This window comes from Myotis daubentonii, chromosome 14 (genome assembly GCF_963259705.1).
Source record: "Myotis daubentonii chromosome 14, mMyoDau2.1, whole genome shotgun sequence".
NCBI lineage: Eukaryota > Metazoa > Chordata > Mammalia > Chiroptera > Vespertilionidae > Myotis > Myotis daubentonii.
In genome coordinates, this window is record NC_081853.1 from 22,555,168 (window position 1) to 22,577,366 (window position 22,199).

General features: G+C 46.2%; 1 protein-coding gene across 6 annotated transcripts in view; it reads right to left on the reverse strand.

Moving 5' to 3' along the window:
- SRGAP3 (SLIT-ROBO Rho GTPase activating protein 3) overlaps positions 1-22,199 on the reverse strand; it is a 369,413-nt gene that overhangs the window by 74,815 nt on the left and 272,399 nt on the right. For all 6 annotated transcript variants that reach the window (XR_009448505.1, XM_059663445.1, XM_059663444.1 and 3 more), the window contains one exon: positions 2,467-2,529. Coding sequence is in view for 5 of the 6 variants with exons in the window: in XM_059663445.1 (XP_059519428.1) it covers positions 2,467-2,529 (63 nt within the window). In the remaining variant the exon portion in view is untranslated. The remainder of the gene's footprint in view (positions 1-2,466; positions 2,530-22,199) is intronic.

A 22,199-nucleotide genomic window follows, 5' to 3' on the forward strand; every position in this document is an offset into this window, starting at 1 on the left:
GGGGGAGAGAGAGAGAGAGAGAGAAAGAGAGAGAGAGAGAGAGAGAGAGAGAGAGAGAGAGAGAGAGAGAAAGGAAGGAAGGAAAGAAGGAAGGAAGGAAGGAAGGAAGGAAGGAAGGAAGGAAGGAAGGAAGGAAGGAAGGAAGGAAGGAAGGAAGGAAGAAAACTGAGGGAGGAAATAGGATAAAATGGAGGAGGTACTGTTCTATTGCCTATGAGTATTTTGGGGTGCTGCTTGCTGCAGAAGAGTTGTGGTAGGCAGTTAGACAGGCATGAGCAGAGCAAGGACAATGGGCCAGGTGCAGAGGTCACCAAGGCAAAACTGGGAAAACAAGAGCCTCGTCTCCAGGGTGACTTCCCTACCCTAGCATATTGCTGATCATGAGATTCAGACCCTCCCCTGACCTTTCCTCCCCTGGCATGTTGCTAGTCATGCGGGTTAGGCCCCCTTAGAGAGGGTACAAACCAGGGGGCCAGGGAATAGCCCTTAAGCATTAAGCCCCCAGGACAATGAGGTTCTGACCTGCATCAAATACATCTAGGCCTCTGTTGTGTTTCAGCTCCAGGCCCAGAAAATCTGCAAAACCAGAAAAGCAGCAAAACCAGACCAGAGACAACACGCTGACCTCTGGACCAGCTGTATTGACTAAAGACCCCCTGCCCTGGCGCCAACCAATCCGTGGAGACCAAAATCCAGAAAGAACACACCTGGAAAGCTGATAAATATTCTATTGAGATCCTCCCCTGGGAACTCCCCTGAAATCTGTACCCTAGCATGCCTGGCCTTTCCCCTCCCCCTCCACTCCTCCCAACCCCCACCTCCCAGGTACATTACCTTTACCCTTCTCTCTCTTAAACTCCAAGGGCCCTGCTTTTGATGCTGTAACTTGTTTCCTGAGCCCATTTCTTCTACCACCCACTCTTCTACCTCTGTGACTTTCTAAATAAATATTCTCTTATAGTTTGAATCTTGGTTCTGAATTCTTTCTGAGCCAGAACTCAAGTACCAAGATTACTGAACTAAGGCCCCATCGGACCCCACTGGTCTAACACCTGGTGCCATTTTTGTTGTAGCTGCCAACAGAGTGAGAGCACTGGGGTGCCAACAGCAAACCCCTCCCTAGGTCATTTGCTGACTGCACACTGAGTCTTCAGTAGTTGCCCAGAAATTCATTTTAAGCATATGCAGCTGCCTGCCGTGGACCCAGTGCTGTAAGAGGCACAGTGGCAGGCTGTGAACATTTCAAGAGTTGGTCTTTGAAATGTCTTATACATCCCTAGTGTTCCCAGGGTGTTTACTGAAGCAGAGAAGGGAGGGAGGGATATATGAATAAATGAAAGAAACTGGTTTTGCCCACAAGGAGTTTAGAGTCTGGGCAGGGAGACAAGAGTAAAGCATGTGAAAGGATGATACAGTAGCCCCAAACAGAGCATAGTGTGTGCTGGATATGTGGCCTGGGAGGGAGGGTGTCTAGACCGTGAGCCTGTGGAGGCTGCACCATGTTCTCCACAGTGTGTCCAGAGCCTCCAGCAGTGCTGGCATATAGCCGGCGATCAATACTTATTTGGTGAGTGAAGAAATGAGAGGAAGAGTGTGCATGTGCATGAGAGATTAGTTAAGAGTTCCGAAAAGTGATGGCTCCAGGTGAGCTTCTGTGATCAAGAGTGAGTTTGAGCTTGGTGCCTTTGGATGGGAAAGAATTCAAGAAGCAGAGGGGAAGGGAGGAAGAGAAAGGGACTTCTCAGCAGGAGAGGCAGCGGAGATTCCCAGCAGAGCCAACAAGTCTGATTACAGACAAACCTGGGTTTGAAATCCTGCTGCACTATCTCCCAAATAAATTCCTGCACTAGGACCTGCGTGTTTGTGTTCCCCCAGCCACTCGCCTTCCTGGATTCTAACGCTCATCCGAAGTCCAGTTAGATTTTGCCTCCCCGCAGACAGCAAGGTCAATTCTTGGCCAACCTGTGATGTTCTGAAATTATTTCCTGGAGATGGCAAGGCATGCTCATCCCCCTCACCGCATGTGATCCTCAGAGCAGTGCTCCATTTTGCAGATAAGGATACTGAGCCCACACGAGCTACATGGATACCTAAAGTCCCACGGTCAGCAAGGAGCAGGCCTCGACTTTAGCCTGTCCTACCTGACTCCAAACCCACACTCCTCCCTCGGGAGCTTTGTGTCCATGCTCCCCCACCCCAACTCTGTGCCTTCTGCTTTGGTAGGTGACACATTCCCACAGCTGGAACTTTTACTAAGTAAACATGCCCAGGGCCCCACCCCAGATGTACAGAATGAGCAGCTGGGGTTTTGAATCACTGCATCCCACCATAATGACCCCCTGTCCCTTGGCCACATCGTAAAAAAGGCTCAGGGTCCTCCCAGACTTGTGGTTAGCCTCCCTCCAGCCCTGGGCACTGAAGAAAGGGGCCCGATCTCACATGGCAGCAGAGCTGAGCAGGACTTACTGTGTAGAGCTCGTTGGTGACCTTCAGGAGCTCCTCGTGCATCTGCAGGCCAATCTCCTTGCTCTGGAATGTGAAATAGCACATGTCAGAGGGGGAGAAGGTAGCTGTTGGCTTTAAATTTCCTTTTCAACACAGTAAGGGAAGGAATGCTCTGGGCAGGGGCTGCAGAAATCAACATAAAACTCATTGATCTAGACTTGAATTCCTCAACTGGTATCCACAAAACAAAGTCTTCCCTGGCCATGTAAGTTGGAGAACCCTGCTTGGTGATTCACAGAGATATTACCATATTAAAGATTCTAAGAAACCCCACAGCCATCTTTCTTTAATTCTGTGTGTCCTATGTTTATGTGACCAGAATGTGTGTCCCTAGTTCAATACTCATTAACATTTCATGAGGGTGGGATTCCACAGAACACAGTCTGAGAAAGAATGATGTAGCATCTCAATCCATCAGAGCAGGGCAGGTAAACAGACAGCCCTCTGGATCACTGGCAGAACACGGAGGTTCTGGCCTCCGCTGTATCACCAACTGGCCATGTGGCCTTGGAGACTTAGTTACCACGTTATAAAATAAAAAATTTAAAAGAAACACTTCCCAAAGCATTCTGGGAGGGGGGGGGGGCGCACTATAAAAGGGATGGGAGCTTCTGTGACCAAATACATTTGGGAAAAGCTAGTTAAAGTGAGACAGGTTTTTCTTACCACAGAATTTTTCAGAGGCTTTTATACCCTCACATGCATGGACTGTATGTGAAGGAGATGTAGTGTGTAATTTAGTTGACCTCAATCCTTTTTCGCAGTTACATACATGTTCAGTATATTGAGGGACATAATTTAGAAAATAACAAACTATCTCCAGGTTCCATCCAGCCTAAAGAGTCTAGGATTCTGTCACTTATTAATATTATTATTACTCTCCCTGTTTGCTTGGACCATCATGTGAAGTTTCCGTATTGAAAATAGGAGCCCTGGTCTCTGCTCCCTGACAGCTGAGTCATCCTGCTCTCCCTTTCAGCTCCCTCAGCCTCAAGCATGACCAGCAGCTGATGGGCAGAGACCAGCCTTCCTCCGCCCCGCCCTGCGCAGGTCAGCAGGCCCTGGGCTCAGTGGGAGCTGGGGAGGGCTCAGTATCAGGCTCCTTCTTCTCACCCACAGCCTTTCTCTCAGTTTCTGGGCCTAGACTTGCCAAGAGTCACTTGTCTGAAGGCAGCCCCTGCATTTACCAGATCTCATAACAGACAGTAAGAGCTCTGGGGCAATTCCAGGGATCTGCTTAGGCCTCACTCCAGTTCTGGTGACTAAAGAGAAGGGACTCAATCCAACAGCACAGCAGAGTCTCAGCAGAACTGTCTGTACAGAGCTCGCAGGGAGCCTTCAGCGCCATCCCATGCATCCCATGCACATGGTGTGTGATGAACCCAACTAGTTACCCCCATTTTCTTCTATTCTCCCTGATTCTCAGTCTGTGCCTCAGTTTCCCCTGTGGCCCATCCCCCTGATGTTTGCCCCACTGCTGACCCCGTACTCTGACATCCACAGTGGCTCCTCTCAGTGCTCAGTCTTACCAATATCTCTGACATCCAAGACCCAGTTTCTTCTGTCTTTATTTTTATGATCTCACTTTTTAAAGGTACTAAGTGCATGTGGTTAAAGGACCCTAACAGCCAGCAAAGTAAAAAAGAAGAGTAAGTCTCTCAGGCTCCCAGACGCCTGCCCACAGTCAACTGCTATTCAAAGTTTCTTCTGATACCTTCCAGAAACAGGCTACGGATACACAAGCATGCATTTGGATAGCGTATGTTCTTTTTTAAACACCTTTGCATCTTGCTTTTTCTACCTAACAATATACCTGAGAGATTCTTCCTTCATAGCCTATGTAGCTCTTGCATCCTCCTTTTTTGACAGCTGCCTGGGGTTCCATATACCAGATGTATCAATTAATTAACCAGCTGCATAGTGACGGGGCATTTAGGTTGTATCTAGTCCCCTAATATTTCAAACAATGATGCAGTGAACATCCTCATACTCTATCACTGTGCACCCTGTCAGATAAATTCCTAGAAGCAGCTCTGCTGGGAAGAGTCCTGCCTTCAAAACTCCCACCAGGCTTGCCTTCTCAGCCTCTGCCCCAGCCAGCTCCCCACACACTACTGACTCCAGTTCCCACTTCTCAGAGATCAGCAGCCATGTCTACCATCTCCATGGTCCTCTCTCCTGGGCTCTGCCCTGCACAACCCTGAGCCCAAGCTCAGAGACCTGTATCTTCAACTGTTGCAAAACAGTACAGTCTGGATGTTCCCTCATCACATCAAACTCAATTAACCAAAAGCAAACTCCTGAACTTTCCTCCATCTCCTTGAATTTGATCAATGGGACAATATATTCCCAGGCATGGCAACTGGAAAATCTGGAGTTTTGACAAAAAAAAAAAAAAATCCCTCCTCCTTAATCCAATCTGTCATTGCCTCCTTCCTTCTAACTGCCTAATACTTTGCTCTCAGTAGCAGGTGATGCTGGTTCCTTCCCCAGCATTCATTCCTGCCCTTCCTGCTTCCTAACAGAGCTATGAATTTTGGCCCTGCATTCAGCCCTCCAGCTGAGTTCTTCCAAGGACATGACCCCATCCCAACTTGAGACAACACATTCTGGTATGTTGTCAGCCCAGGGGTATGTGACTTACCTAGATAGAAGAGAAGGACTCAGATGATTAAGAGGAAGGTTTTAGCTTTTCCAATGAGTGCCAGCAAAATAACCATGGAGCCCCAATTGCTATCAGTAGCCTTGGGTGGCAGAACAAAAGAATATTGGTTCCTTAAGGACTCCCTGAGAAACTGGTTGAACTGAACCCAAAGCCTGCCTCCTAGTGAATAAATCTATGAACAGATGAAGGGACAGTTCCTCTAAGCCTTAGTTTCCTTATCTGTAAAAGTGGGATGATGTCTCGGAGTCCCTGTGAGGATGAAAAGTGGTAACACATATGGCAGCACTTGGCATCGATGAAGAGCTTGGGAAACAGTGCATGCTGAACTGACATCCACTGATGCCAGGGACAAAGCTAGGAAGTCGCTCAGAAAAGGAAACAAGAGTTGATTTTTTTTATTAAGTTGTCCTTTAAGAATCTCCTAGTTTGGCAGGATCGAGCGTCAAGAACCAAATAATTCTAAGGCAGGAGTGAGTGACAGATGACGTGATGTGGGATGAAGTGATGAAGAGGATACAGGGACAACCACCAGAGCCACCTCACCTTGTGTGAAAGGACAGAGGCGGTATTTGAGGAAGGGGGCGCAGCCGGAGCAAAGGCATACAGACTGGCACCAGGGAAAAGCTTGGTTTTCAAAGAGAGAAGCACAGCAACGGGAGAGCAGAAGATGAGCTTGAAACGGAGCTGGGTCAACACAGGCTGTGGAGTGCAGGTTTCATTCGGAGTGGAACTGGGAGCCTCTGAAGGCTGTGATCAGAGGTGTGCTTCCTCAGGAAGATGAAGAGAGGGTGTAGAGGAAGAAGAAGACAGGGTAGTCTGGACGGGGAGGAGCTGGAGGCCTGATGCCTGTGTTTCCTCAATGGCACAGTAAGTCACCAGAGGGGACCTGCCTGCGTGAGTCTCTGCTCACCTCCCTCTCAGCACCAAGCACGGCTGGCCACAGAGTGAGTACTCAGCAAATAGTTACTACACTGCACAGGACTCAAAGGAATTTTATTTTTCTATGGTTGGGGCTGGTTGAGAAGGGAAATATTCTCAACCACAGTTCCAGAAACTACTGAATGAGGAACCCAAACCACACATTCCACCAGGAACAGGAGGCCAAAACCCTTATAATCTCTAGCAGACCATCACACCCAGCCCTTGGGGACCCAAGTGGCAATGCATTAGCACTCTTTGTCCACATTTCTCACATGACTTTCATGCCTGCAGAGGTCAGGGGTGGCAGGCTGCTTTCCTTCATGCACAGGAAGTGTGTGGACTGTAGAAAATAATTACATTGGACCAAGTAGGGCTCAGCCATGGCAACCGTAGTTCTTCGGGGTGGAAAGGGTACAACACTGTCTGTCTGACCCAAATAAGTCTGTAAAATCAGGTGGCAGGTGGCCCGGCCCTGCCTCTTTCTTCTTCCCGCAGCGAATGCCAGTTAAACTCTAACAGGGTCAGATAGCTCTTTGATGGGGGCGGGGCCGTCCTGGACATTGTAAGATGTTCATCATCCCCGGTCTCTAACCATCAGATGCCAGGAGCATTCCCCACCTCCACCCCAAGTTGTGATAATAGAAATTATCTCCAACATGGCCAAATGTCCTCTGGGGGACAAAATTGCCCTGGCTGAGAACCACTGCCCTAGACCAAGGGCTCCAAATGGCAGCTTCACTGGCCTGCAGATGTGTTTTATTTGGCCATTCAGTGTTTTCAGATAATCTGATTCTTTTCCCAGCTTTTAAAAATCAGGAAATTCCCCTTACATGTCCAGATTTTCAGTTTTTCCTGAAAAAACTAGAAGATCCAGTAATACTGGGACCCCACTTCGGGCATGGCAGCCCTTTGGGTGGGGTTTGTGCTCTCCAGTTGGCTGCAGTGCCCAGCATCTCCCTTCACTGGCCCACGGGGGCATTTGAGTTTAGGACCCAGAGACGAATGGGGTCTCACAGGGAGTAGCCATCAGAATCCCTTGTCAACAACAGCCATCGCTAACCTGTGAGAGTGCCTTTTCAACCAACGTCCTTCTCATATCCCAACTTTGAAAGCCACTGAAGCATCCGCTTCCTGAGACCAAAGCTCCTGGTTCCCCCATGGACCCCAACAGCACAGCCTGGGTAGAATCCCAGCATCCCCTGAACCCGTCCTCTTGCTGACACTACCTCTTCTTGTTCTTCTGTGGCCAATTCCTCACCTAGTTTTGTTTCTATTTACACCAGCATTCACTGAGACCTACTGGATACCAACTTCAACCAGGCACCAAAGACACAAAGCAGAAAGAGATGCAGCCCACCTCGATCCATCACAGCTAGCATTTATGGAGCACTTTCCACTTGCTGAACACTGTCCAAAAGCACTTCCATACATGATCTAATTGAAACCTTTAAGGTAGGTAATAATATTATGTCCACTTGATAGCTGGAGGCTCAGACGGGCTGAGCAACTAGCCCCAGGTTGCACAGCTAGGAAGGAGTAGAGCCAGGATTCAGCTTTTAGTTGGTTTGACCCCACAGTTGGTACTTGTAATGACTTCCTGTAGTCTGCTTCCTTAGTGCCTAGCATGATATGCAGGCACAATGCTGCAATAGAGATGAGTTCAGGCCACAAAGAAGGTACAAGGAGAGCATGCGCTCTGGACATCACCTGCCTGTCCAAGCCACTTTCTCACCACCTGTGCAGAAATCTGCATCCTCATCCCTTGTCCCCACTTGCAGGCACAGTTAGTTGTCCTTGGCCTGGTCCTTCTTGGTTCACCTGTCCTGTTAAGAATAAATCTCAGCCACGATAGCCATCTCTAACTTCTCCCTTCCTCCTGCTGATAACGGGTGATGAAATATGATGGCACTGACCCCTGCTTGCCTGGTCACACAAGATGGTCCATCGGGCATGGGACCCAGTGTGGCCAGAGTGCTCTAGCTCCTCATGTCTAGTGATTGGGTCAGGGATAGAAATATATTCCAGGCAGAGCCAATAAGAATCTTCTATGGGAGCTTTCTAACAACCACATTCTCAGTTCATCTCTCCTCTGGCGTCCCTGAGCTAGGATGTCAGGGGTCTTGGGCTGCCCATCAGAAGGAGAACCAGGACATTAGCATTGAAGTCCTGGACCTCGAGATATCTAGATAACATTTACCTCTGTACTTTCCAGCTTACAAGATCCAGCGAATTTTCATTTTTGCTTATGTGAAAGAATACTGATACAATAAGTGCTTATGCCAGTGTGAAAGCACCAAAAGGAGCATGGAGGGACACAGACTTCCGCAAACCCTTCACCAAGCACCAGCTTTCACACAGCTCCTGCAGAAGGACCAAGTTCCAATCAATCAGTGACGCTGGCACTCTGGCTTCCAAGGGTGCAGATCACGAAGACTCGCATACACAAGGAGCTCCAATGCCTGTGCACGAAACCCCACACAGTCATGTCAAGACAGGACTAAATTTTTTTGACACAATGGTTCCTGAATTAAATAAATTTCTTCACCATGAAAATCTTGCAATGGGTTGCTTGATTTAGTTTTCAATACAGGTTAACAATGTTTTAAAGGAAAACCCTCAAAACTAATACTATAAGACCTAGGGCTTTATGAGCTGTATTATTATTTTTTTAAATTTTGAGAGAGAGAGAGAAACATCGATTTGTTGTTCCACTTATTCATGTATTCATTTGGTTGCTTCTTGTATGTATCCTGACTAGAAATTGAACCCGCAACCTTCGCATATCTGGATGATGCTCTAACCAACTGAGCTACGAGGCCAGGGCTTGAACTGTATTTGAAAAGTTCTATTATTTAAGGGCATGTCTCTGTCTCCCTCAAATGAACTCAAAAGTGGGTCATTCCCATGGCTAAAGTCACTCTTTACGTCTAGAAAATCATGCTGTCCTAAAACGTTGTGCTTTAATGACAAGCTCCCCCTTCACTTCTCCATAGGGGACCATTCTTAATGCAGGAAATAAAGTGGAGGCTTCCTCAACCCCCTGTTACCCATGTGGGGCCTCCAGGCCTCAACTCCTTCTCACCAGACCCTGCTACAGCAAGGCCTCTCTTTTCTCACTCTTGCTTGACTAGATATTCTCATGTAGGGTTGGATTACCTTTGGGACATTCCACGCTTTTCCCAGTTCTGGGGCTCCAAGCAAACAATGGGAAGCAAATAAACCAACAAAACTAAGTAAAAACAAAAACTCCTGTCTCTTGTAGGTCTAAATCCCACTGCTTTTCCACACTCCAGCTTGTTTTCTCATCAAATAACAAAAGTTGAGACCCACAGATGTTCCCTATTTAAGTATCTGGTATATGTAAGCACTGGCCATCTCCCAAAGCGGTTGTGTTTTCATTTCCAATGCAAAGGCTTTAAAGGCGTGTCTCAGAGGAATGGGCTTCTCCAGTCTGTCCTGGAAGGTCAGCTTATCCCTGCACATGGCAGCCTGGACAGCTAGCTGGCTGTTTCTCCTGGCTGTGTCCTAGCTTGCCAATAACTGGGCTGCCTGCACTCTGTCATGTCACCACTCCTTGCCCCCCAACGTCATCCTCAGCCTACACTCTGCTCCACCTTCCATCTGGACCCTTGTTACCCCTCCCCCCCCACCTTCTTTCTCTCCCTGTTATGGACACCTCCCTTCTTTTCCTCCCCTTCCCAAACTAATTTATGTCTCCTGTTGCTGCAACTCCAAATGCTGTCATCTGCATGTTGTTTTTGCAAGAAGCTGGAATGCAGACTTGAGGCTTGAACTCTTCCCCCCTGTTGCTGTGGCTGGGATACTGAGCTGCAAGAAAATAGGAAGGTCCTGGAACCACTCATCATAGGTTCTTGGCAGTGGTGGGCCCCACTGGAGCCCAGCAATGAGCTGAGGCAAGAAGCCTGCCACCCTCTTCCCCCTGTAATTACTCCCAGCATCTCTCTTGGATTCTGTTTGCACTGAAAGCCTTTATTTTCAGAAATGCTTAAAATAACAGATCTGAGGAAGCCCAAAGATACCTCGGGATGGTTATGAACAGGTGACCTACTGTGGTCAGGCTCTCTACTAATAATATGAAATATTAATAGTAGTAATACTTATCATTATTAACAATAATGCTTGATACTATTACTAATAATACTTATCATTATCCTATCTAATAAAGAGGGAATATGCTAATTGACTGCCCCACCCTCAAAGATGGCAGAGCCCACAGCCAATAAGGAGGGAATATGCTAATTGACTGTCCCACCCTCAAAGATGGCAGCACCCACAGCCAATAAGGAGGGAATATGCTAATTGACTGCCCCACCCTCAAAGATGGCAGCGCCCACCGCCCATAAGGAGGGAATATGCTAATTGACCGTCACGCCCTCAAAGATGGCAACACCCAGTCCCCTTAGCCCCCCAGTCACCCAGGGCCGGCCCGAGGGGCTGGCAAGCCTCAGATGGCCACCCGAGGCTCAGGTAACCAGTGCTGGCTGAGGCTTGCTCTGCCGGCAGTGACAGCAGCAGAGGTGTCACCTTCCCCAGATCGCTGGGTTGCCTGCTGCTCCTGAGGGCTCCCGGACTGTGAGAGGGGGCAGGCCGGGCTGAGGGACCCCCTCTCCAGTGCATGAATTTTCATGCACTGGGCCTCTAGTAGTTAATAACAACAATAATAGCTATTGTTTCTTGATATCTTAGCATGTGTCAGGCACAGTGATAACTGCTTTATAGACAGTACTGTACCTCATGCCAGCCTATTATCAGCCCCTTCATAGGAGGCAACATTGTTAACCCCACTTTAAAGATCAGGATACCAGGGCTCAGGGAGGGTGAGTAATTTCCCCAAGATCATAGAGCTAGTAAATGTGATTCTCTAAGCCAATCCACTCTGTTGCCTCCACTGGGAGAGCTAGCCCTCTGCATGCCTTTAGAATTCCCCCCCCCCCCCCCAAACATTTCAAGGTAATTATAAAACACAGATCTCCTCTGCCTTCGCATAAAAAGCATACTGATGTTTACAAGGCTCTGCTTTAGATCATTGTAAGTATGAAATAACATACAGTGCTCAGTGCCATTTTGCAGAATCTCCTGTTATCAGTGACCAAATTCCAGGCCCTCCTTCTGGCCTCCAGGCCCAGGCAGAAGGAGTTGGTCTGGATCATGGGGCTGAGTCCCTGCAGAGGCAGGATATACTCAGGAGTAATCCTGCTTGACTATGTCCCTGGTGTTGGCTTGTGTTTTGGAGGGTTTTTGCTTTTGTTTTTGCCTCAAATCTCTTACAGATAAGGAGTGAAAGATTTAGGGGGTGAGTGAGAGTCCATGTCCTGGGGAACATGACAAAGTTGTCTTCTTGAGAAATCAATATCCATGAAAACCTGAGGCCACTCGGTTTTGAGCTGTTTTCTCCCTCCATTACCTTCATGGCGAATATGATTGTTGTCTGGCTTACTTGTTGGATTAAAACATTATTGGTCACATTGCTGAATCATTGACCTGAGACATCTCTTTAAACTCCTTGTCATTTTATAATCTGATCTTCAATTTCATTTGCATTGTTTGTAAATAGGATGTAATGAGGATGGCACTGGCATTCCAAAAATGTCTACAGCCATGTATCCACCCATCTATTCACCACCTTCCAACCCATTCACCCATCTACTCATCCATCCAACCATCCACCCACCCACCCATGTACCTACCCACCCACTTATTCACCCACTCACCTAACCACCTTCCATCTATCCCTTCCTTTCTCTATAGTCCCGTACCAACCTCCCTGATCTAGGCTCCTACTGTCTTTCACCACTAATCTGTATAGTAGTGTGTATGTATTAATAATATATAACTACTCCCCCTTTACAAAGCCCTAAATACACCAAATTAATCATCCTTAATCTTGGCTCTGATCATGTCATTCCCTATTCAAGAACCTGCAATGATTCTCCAATGTCTAGAACAGGGGTCCTCAAACTTTTTAAACAGCGGGCCAGTTCACTGTCCCTCAGACCGTTGGAGGGCCGAACTACAGTTGAAAAAAAAAACTATGAACAAATTCCTATGCACACTACACATATCTTATTTTGAAGTAAAAAAACAAAACGGGAACAAATACAATATTTGTATTTGCATGTGGCCCGCAGGCTGTAGTTTGAGGACCCCTGGTCTAGAAAATAAAGCCCAGATTCTCATTCTGACACCCAAGGGCCTCCTTAATCTGTCTTCACAGCACCCCCCACCCTTTGATTTCAGGTCTCCAGTATTTAAATAACTAAATATTAATTATCTCCAAATATTTGAAACATGCAGAAGAGTTGAGAAAACAGTAACAAACATCCAAGAACATGCCACCCAAATTAGATACCTATTAAGATTTTCTCATTTTTGCTTCAAAATGGCTCTTAGGAAGCAAAATGTTACAGGTACAGCTGAAGTATTCTTTGTCACCTTTCTTACTCCTTCACCCCTCAATCACTATTCTGAAGCTGGTATGTATTCTTACACAGTCCATATTTGGATAGCTTTATATCAGACAGATGTCTAACAATATGAACTATTAACTTATACTTAAAATTGTATAAAAATATCATAATGATCCTTGCTTTTTTCCACCCGACATTGTGTTTTCAAGTTTTACCCACCTTGATACACGTAGATCTAGTTCCGCCATCTTAACTATTGTGTAACATTCCACTCTATGACTATCCATAGCTTACCTAGCCATTCCCTTCATGATGAACATTTAGGTGATTTCTCTTTGTTTGTGTACAGCAAATATCCTTGTACAAGGCTCTGTGTGTGTGTGTGGATATACTAGAACATCTTTAGGTTACACTTAGAAGTAGAATTGCTGGGTCACAGGGTATGCCCCTCTTCCTTCACTTCACCGTTACTAGGCACTGCCCGACTGTTCTCAAGGGGCTGGAAAAATTCACAGGTTTTTCAGGAGGACAGGAGAGCCCTGCTGCTCCTCACTGCCAGCACGGAGGACTGCTTTACCAATCCAGTGGCACTCCAACTGTGTCTCGGTTTATTTTACTCTCTCCTGATTACCAGTAATTATCAGCATCTATTCTTACATTTTTAACCATTTAAAAATGATTTTCTGTGACTTACCCATTTCTATCTCTTACCTATGTTCCTATTGGGTTGTTTGCCCTTCTCTTATTAATTTGTAGGAACTGATTTTATATTCTTGGTATTAACCTTTTATGAATTTTGTACAGACCCAAATATCTTCTTGTCTCATCTGTAGGTTCCCTTGTTAGCTGTTGTTGTAGGAAGATTGTCATATAATGGAATTTATTAATATTTTCCTTATGGGTTATGCTTTTTATTTTTCTAAACAGAAATAAAACTATCTTTTTATGTTTATTTTCCTACCTCAAGGTTTTAAATATAATCTCCCATTTTATCTTCCAAAAGTTTTAAAGTTTTGCTTTTTACCTTTAGCACATTAATCCATCTAGACTATATTTTTGTGAACTGAGGTGGAGGTCTTATTTTCTCCATATAAAAATGTGTGTGTGTGTGTGTGTGTGTGTGTAAAATCACTTTCTAAAACAACAAGACAAGGATGACCCACCAATGTAATCGGCCCCATTCCCTAAATACTCTACCCTTTCCCAGATCTGTAGTGCACCTTTGCCATGTACTGTGTTCCCATGTGGAGAGGGCTGTTTCTGGGCTCTGAGCTGCCCTGTAGGTCAGTTTACCTGGCACTGCTCTAGCACCACCTGCTTTAATGACTATCATGTTAGGGAAATCTTGGTACTCTGACACGGCAAATGCTTCAACAAAAACGTACAGATCTTTAAAAAAAAATGATTATGGTGTAATAAAGTTAGAAATTCAAGGCAAGTGAAAGCTTTAAAAAAGGTTTGAAACTAAAATAAACTTAACTCTGAATAATTCATGAGGCAAAGAAGAAACTGTAATGCAAATTATGAAATATTTATATCTAAATGACAGTGAAAGCATTACTTATCAAATCTTCTAGGACGTAGCTAATTTGTAGCATTAATGGCATTAATTTTCAGTCATTCTTATTTTCTAATGTATGCATTCTTAAATTACATTTTCTAATTGAATGTAGCGGGGACACAGGCACGTTATTCATTTTTGTACATTGATCTTGTAACCAGCCATCTTGCTGAGCTCTTGTCAGCAGCAAGTATGATATTTGCTGTTGGTTTTGGGTAAATATTGTTTGTCAGACTAAGTAAGTGCCTATTTATTCGTAATTTGCTAAGAGTTTGTATCTTAAATGGTGAAATGTTAGAAGCATGCCTTTTAAAAGCCAAGAATACCACTTCTCTCCCATTTCCCTTCACACTGCACCAGACAGAGGTCCTAACCAATATGATAAGACGAGATAAAAGAATAAGGTTATCAAAGAAAAGGTAAGACTGCCATCATTTAGAACTAATCTGTGAGTACTTTCCTGAGCACATTTTCTTACTTCTGGCTATTTAACCTGCATGCCATGAATAAAATATTCCTTTATTCCATCTTCAATCTTAACTCTCACTATGTTCTTTTTCAAAGTCTCAATAATCATCTCAATAACAGCTAATATTTATGAACTGTTTACTGTGTACCAGGTAGGGATTTTATATTGTCATTTTTTTAATCTTACAACTCCACTAAGGAGGCCATCATTAGCTCCATTTTGAAAATGAAGAAACTCAGAGGATCAAGGGACTAGGCTGAGCTCGCATGGCCTGGGAGTGGAAGAACAGAAATTGAGCCAGAGAGCCTGTCCATAACCCTAACCACTACACTAGACTACAATACCGGCAGACCTGCTCATGATACAGGCCCAGACTTTCCTGCCCATGGGACTTTCCTTTGGTCTGGAATCCAGTTTCTCCCTTTTCCCGAATCTCTGAATATCTGTTGTGGACACAGGGAAGCACCACCCAGATCCCCTTTAGGACTGGAGGACTTATTCCCCCCGGTGTGAGGAATGCTGCCAGCAGACACCCCTGGCTGTCAGCCTTATGAACTTTCTCAGCTAAAGAGGCACATGCCCAAGGCCACACCCCTTTCTGGGAACAATTTGAGGGTATAAAGGTCCGCTCAATCTCCTTACCACAACCCAGGACAACTCGGAAGGGCACCCCAGCTTCAGAGCTCCCCAAGGAGTCAGTTGAGGCCTTTGTTGCGACTACACCAAGGCCCAACTTCTCCACTGGCTGACTCCTGCTTCTCTCCCTTTCCTTCTACAGGTGGGAACCCCAGTGGTACTTGCTAATATACCCCTGCATTGTAATCACTGCCCCAGAATCTGCTTCCTGGGGAACCTACTGAGATAGAGACTAATCCTTCAAGGATCACTTCAAATGCTGCTTCCCCAACATAAAACCGTCCCCAAACTCCCTCATACCACCCCACCAGCCCAGATAGGAAGTCCTCTAAACCAGCTCCCCTCTCTTCTCTGCTGCGTTTGAATCACTGCTACACATCTGTCTACCCTGTGAGCTCCTTGAGGGAGGACATCACGTCTGACTCATTTCTCTGTCTTCTTTAGCACGTGCCTTTACCACTGGGCGCTGGACTCAGGCAAATCTAGATTCCAGTCTGAGTTCCACCTATTCCAGCGTCAGCATTCTCATCTGTAAAATTAAGTGATGACAGCATCGCTCCCTAAGAATTCAATGTCTACAGAATGCTTAGCCCAGAGCCTGGCACACAGTAAGCACTCACTAATGGTTTGTTATCTGTAATTACTGCTTACCTACTGTCATGATAGTACTAGTATATGTCTATTCAATGAGTTGGGAATGCCTGGTAGTGACCAGCTCAGTGGCTGTACTAGCGGAGTGAGCGTTCAGGATTTCATATCCCTGGGAGATGGTAGAGACTGGCTGAAGGTCCCTCATACCTTCAGTTTGCCCACTTTGTTCTCTCTCTCTCTCTCTCTCTCTCTCTCTCTCTCTCTCTCTCTCTCTCTCTCCGCCTCATAGCTGGACCCTCCAGCATGCAAACCCTCACTCTCTCCTTCAACACAATAATAAAAAATAAACTTGGCTTTGAATCCAAGGCCATTGGTGCTTTTGATCTTGGTTACAAAGCAAAGCAATTATTGCACACAAAAGCCCCGATTTATTTATGAAACGCGACAGACATCTTCGAGGCGGGACGAAAAAGCTCACTGAAGACCAAGCCCTTATTGCCACACAGTGAATGGCTGCTTTCAAACACAAACCCCCCACATGCCCCCTCTTCTCTGCTAAGAGTCTTTCCTCATTAGTGCTTCCTCCAGAACAGCACAGCTTCCAACAATCAAATTCACTTCACTGCCCAACAAGTAATTAAATTCTGCAGGCATCAGAGCATAGAATAATGGGTGGCTATTGTTAAGGAAGCTGAGGTTGGAAATGAAATGGGCTTCAGCGCCCTTTCTCAGGAATGGCTGGGGCGGGAAGGAGAGCAATCAAGATGCAGATGGACCTCCCACTGGTGCACCTCAGCAGGCAGTGGGTTCAGTACCAGACCTGGAGTCAAAACCTGTGCTTGGGGCCAGACTCTGGGTTACCGGAAGGAGGTGGGGAGCCTCAGTTTCCTTACCTGGAAAACAAGGAGGTTGGACTAGGTAAGTCGTTCTCCATGTGTGGTCCCCAGACTAGCAGCATCAACATGGCCTGGAAACTTGTCAGAAATGCAGATTCTCAGACTTACTGAATCTGAAACTAATCCTTCAAGGTGGGGCCCAGCAATCCATGTGTAACAAGCCCTCCAGGTGATTCTAAAGAATTCACAAATCAACCACTGGTAGATAATGTTTAAAGATAAGGCCACAAATCTAAGTAACAAACTGATGAGCGGAGTGGATCCAGAGACTCAAAGCCTGGAACAGAGTGCGGAATCTCAGAGGGAAGGCAGGAGAGGGTGGGTGGGTGGTACCAAAGACCTTGTATGCATATATGCATAACCCATGGACACAGACAATAGGGTGCTGAAGACCTGAGGTGGGGGTCGAAACGGGGCAGGAGGCGGTCAATGGGAGAAAAAAGGGGACATATGTTATACTTTCAACAATAAGGAATTATTTTTAAAAATAAAGTGACTATTGATATGTAAAAGAAAAAAAAGATAAGGCCACAAACTCAAACAATAAAGGGCCAGGGATGCAAAATAAAGGAGCCAAGTAGGTGTCATACACTGGACAACAGCAGGGACCATGAGGCAATGGAGAGAGTGTGCCCTGGCTAAAAGGGCCAGCAGCTACTCAGATCCAGCCAAGTACTACCAACTATGAACCCTCATGGATCTGGTATTGGCAGTGCTTCTGATTTTTTAATAGAAACACAAAATCCCAATTTTAACGTGAAATCCTGCAATTTTAAAATGTTGATTTAATTTTAACATAGTGAGGGTCAAACAGACTGCATCCCCTAGCCACAGGGCCTGGTCATACCCTTGAGGACCAAATTCAGCTGTGGACCACCATTTTGCAGCTTCCATTCTGAGTTGCCTTGGACTGCCCACTGTGCTCTTGCCTTTCTCCTTATACTGAACTCTCAACTTCCTTTCCTTACTTGGCAGACTCCTACCCATCCTTCAACACCCAAATCAAGAGTCACCTTAATTGTAACTCATTCCCAATTCTCTGCTACACTTTTCACCTCTCCACTAAGAAGGCAGAGAAGAATCAAAAATAGAGGCAAAGAACTGACACATAAAAGAAGGTAACACCAAGAAGGAAGACATGGAGAAGTTATAGAACAAGCTTTTCCCACAAAGGAGGAATTAGAACTGCTTGGAAAAGTTACCCCATTGATGCTTGAAAAATCACTTAAATAAGGACACTGATCCCATTTGGCCTTAATCAAATATAATAACATTTTAAAGGGGCAAATATATTAAAAAAAAAAAAAAAAACCTAGGTGCAGAACTCACAGGCTAGATTAAAAACCAGTTGGACAAAAATACCTGGGAATTTGAACTAAGAGTTCAGTGAGTCAACCATGTGATGAGACTGTCATGAAAAAGGCAAAATGCCTTCATAGATTTCATTATTAGAAATGAAGGGTCAACATAGCCCTGCTCTAATCTCAGCTGGCCAGACCTCCCTAGAGTGTTCTGAATGGTCCTGAATATTAAGTTCTGTAGGTCAGAGAAGACCCGGAGAGTGACTGAGGGAGAGTATCCCAGGTGGAGAGGAAACACAAGCCAAATCACAGAGGGACAAGTGAAGGAACCTGGGATGTTTATACAGAGCTTTGAAAGACCTGGGTGAGTGATCATGATTTCTGTGTTTGAGAAATTCACAGGTTCCCATGTGGATCTGACCTACGTGGCCCTTAAGGGTATGACCAGGCCCTGTGAGTGAGAAACACTATAAGATTTCATCTCAATATTGGGGAGAATTTTGTATTGGTCACAGTTGTCCCCAAATGGAACGAGCCGTCCTGAGAGGTAATGAATGCCCTTTATTGACGGTGATCTAACAGAGGGAGGATGATCACTCTTATAGAGGATGATAAAGGACTGGAACAGAGGCCTGGTAGACACTGAATGATTTACTGCACCTCAGTTTTTCCTGGAGAACCACCCCTCACCCATTCTCTGTCCCATGCATCAGGTAGAGCTGAGTGTACATTTGGCTTCAGGGGTAGGTGTGTTTCTCAGGCCTGGTCAGTCCACATGCATCCCCCAGCCACAGGTACAGCGGCAGGCAGGTTCACATGACCCACACTGAGCCAATCAGAGCCCATAAGACCCAATTCTGGGGGAAAAGGAGCTCTCACTTCCTTTTTGAAGCCTGAAGCTGCAAGGGGCCATCTGGTCATCACATGGAGAGACTGACTACAAAAGAGCCCTTCACTGTCTCCCCTAAAAGGGGAGGGGGGTTGAGCACAGTTGCCAGAGAAACTGAATTTCTTTGTGCCCTCGAAGCCCCTCAGGCCTGAACCAGGCTTTGCTCTAGAGAGCTGGTAAATCCCCCCTTTCCCTCAAGCAGGTTGAGCTGGGTTTCTGTTGTTCGAAACCATAAGAGTCCTGATCCCCACAGTGTCCTCCAAGATCTCGTCCACTTCCATTCTGCTATGGTGGACCATACCTCACACTTAAAGCAAGGGCCACCGGCATGCATAAGTCCATTTGATTAGACCAGTGGTCGGCAAACTGTGGCTCGCAAGCCAAATGCGGCTCTTTGGCCCCTTGAGTGTGGCCACGAAGTTTCAATCGCACTGTACGTGCGCACCCGCACGTGGTATTTTGTGGAAGAGCCACACTCAAGGGGCCGCAGTTTGCCGACCACTGGATTAGACGAGTCCTAGAATGGCTTCTGGAATTTGAAGTGTTTCCTCTACCAGTAGTCATGAGAATAGAGTCCACTACAAGAGGGAAAATGGAGAATCATGAAAAGGTAGTTATTGAGTTAAATAGCATCTTGCCATCAGCGAGAAGCTGTCAGTCAAGGCAGCTCTCCCAGGCCTGAGACCAGGAAGGACTCCTGGCTTAAAACAGGCCCCTGATGGAGACATCGTCACCATCTCCACTTCCCAGATGAGAAAACTGAAGCTCAGGGAGACTTGCCCGGGGTCACGCGTCAGTGAGAGGCATTTCTGAGAGACTGCAAAGTCCAGCCATGCTGCCTCCTGCCAGTGATGACAATAGGCCCAAAGTTACCAAATCTGGGTTCTCCTTGCAGCTTCTCAAGCTTTACCTCCTCATCTATAAAATGGGTGAGTGACGAGCCCATGCCCCAGTCTGACCAGAGACCAGCCCTGCAGCCATTCTGAGGCCTGCAGGAACTGTTATTACGTAGGGAGTGCAGTCTCGGTGCCAAGATTATCTATAACTGATGTGACACAAACAGGCCGTGCTGTGCTAGCTCAGCCAGCGAGGCCCTGTCCCCATCCTCTCCCGGCCCACGGGGGCTGGGTTGCTTCCTTTGTTCCACAGGCAAGGCCTGGTAACAAGGCAGCCAGGAGCTCAGCTGTAGACATTTTTTCATTATTTTCCACCCTGTTAACCTCCATCACAAGTGAGGCTGCTGTCAGCCTAAATGAGAACTGAAAAGATTTATCTCACTTGTCCCCTCGGCTCAGCTCTTGGGGGGTGGGGAGGGGGGGACCCTTCATTTCCTAAAGGCCCTGATGATCTTTTCTCTTTGAGTCACTCCCACCCAGGAAAAAAGATGTGACAGTGGCAGCAGGCAGAGGCTTGTGATGGGACCAAGGGACCTGAATCACTTCAGTGTGGCTTTGCAAAGCGCTGTGTGAATTTTTTTTTATTGTACTGTATTTACCATTCTAATTATGTTTGCTTATGTAAGTATTAAAGTTAGACTATGTTTCATTAACAGGGCCCCAGGAGGACACCAGATCACACTGTGTGGAAGAGGGGAACTAGCCTGTGATGACAATTCTGCTACAGAAGTCATCCTCAGAGTGGACAATCCTAATACAGACCACGGAGAGGTTTTTATATTTCAAACCAGCTTGTCCTCTTCCTTGTGCTCCTAGCAATCCCAGGTCACCCAATCCCTAAAATCGGCATCTGGCAAGAAGAGATAAGCTAGATTTTTTTTAGTAGTAACAGTCTCTCACATTCCTGTAACGACAGCCAGCTTTCATGAGCACTTAGCCGCCAGGTGCTGTTTTCCATGCTTTACGTGGGATTAAAAACCTTCTTAATCCTCCCACTTGCCCAGTGGGTATTTCTATCCCTACCTCACAAATGAGGAAACTGAGGCACAAAGAGCATAAGGAACAAACGCCAGACTAATGATGGAAAGCTAAGGATGGGACCAGGATTATGACCCCGGGAATTTCAAGAATTGTGGACCCAAAGGCCTATACCCTGAACCACTTCTCAACACCTTCCCCCTTCACATGCACTGTTTCTTTTAACCCTCACACTGCCACTGGGAAGTAGTGGATCTTCACCCCATTTGCAAGACAGAGAGGATGAGGCTCATGAAGACTAAATGACTTGCCCACTTCACAAATGAGAAAACTGAAGTTCACCGAAGTGAGTTCAGCGCTACAGGCATGTACGCAGCAGCTGGTGCCTGCTTGGCACTGGGCAAGGGGCTTGGGATACAGAGGCCTGGGGCATAAACCATGACTGCTCCTTTCACTTGGCTTCTGGGCCATAAACATGGCTAAATCCTTTCTGACAGCAACAGAGCAGTCTGTTAAAAGACTTAAAAATAAGTAAACTTGGGACCCCAAAATTCCCGTTGTAGAAACTGATCCTAGGAAACAGAAGTGAATGTGACAAAGGTGTATATACAAGATTGCTCACAGAAGCATTGTTTAGAAGAGCAAAAGAATGGAATAACCCGAGTGTTCAACAATAAGACACTGATTGGTGAAATAAATTAGGGTACATTATATAGTGAAATGTTACTAATCATTCAAAATGTTATCCTATATAATAAAAGCCTAGGTAGCGTCACATGCGACATCATCACAAGATAGCCGCCACAAGATGGCCGGCAAGGGCGGACAGTTGTGGGCGATTGGGCCGGCCGGGGAGGCCAGTTGGGGGCAACCAGGCCTGCAGGGGGAGGCAGTTGGGTGCGACCAGGCCAGCAGGGGAGGGCAGTTGGGGGCAATCAGGCTGGCAGGGGAGCAGTTAGGCGTCAATCAAGCCAGCAGGGGAGTGGTTAGGGGGCGATCAGGCTGTCTGGCAGAAGCGGTTAGGGGCAATTAGGCAGGCAAGCAGGTGAGCAGTTAGGAGCTAGAAGTCCTGGACTGTGAGAGGGTGCAGGCCAGGGGTCCCAGATTGGAGAGGGAGCAGGCCAGGCTGAGGGACAGCCCCCGCCTCTCATGCACTGGGCCTCTAGTAGAAATGTATTTATTGACATGGGAAAATTCTGTAATAAAGTGTTATATAATTTTTAGGTGACATAAGCAGATAGCAAAATCATATATGCAGGCTGACCTCATTGGGGGAAATGCATATGTATACTGGAAAATGTGTAAATATGAGCACTCATAGAAATACCTATGACCCCAAAGTGACTACTGCTGCCCAAAGTGACTACTGCTGATAACATTGCAGGTGATTTTAATTTTTGTTTGTACTCATGTTCATTTATCAATATTTCCTACAATGAACATGTATTACTTATTTTATCATG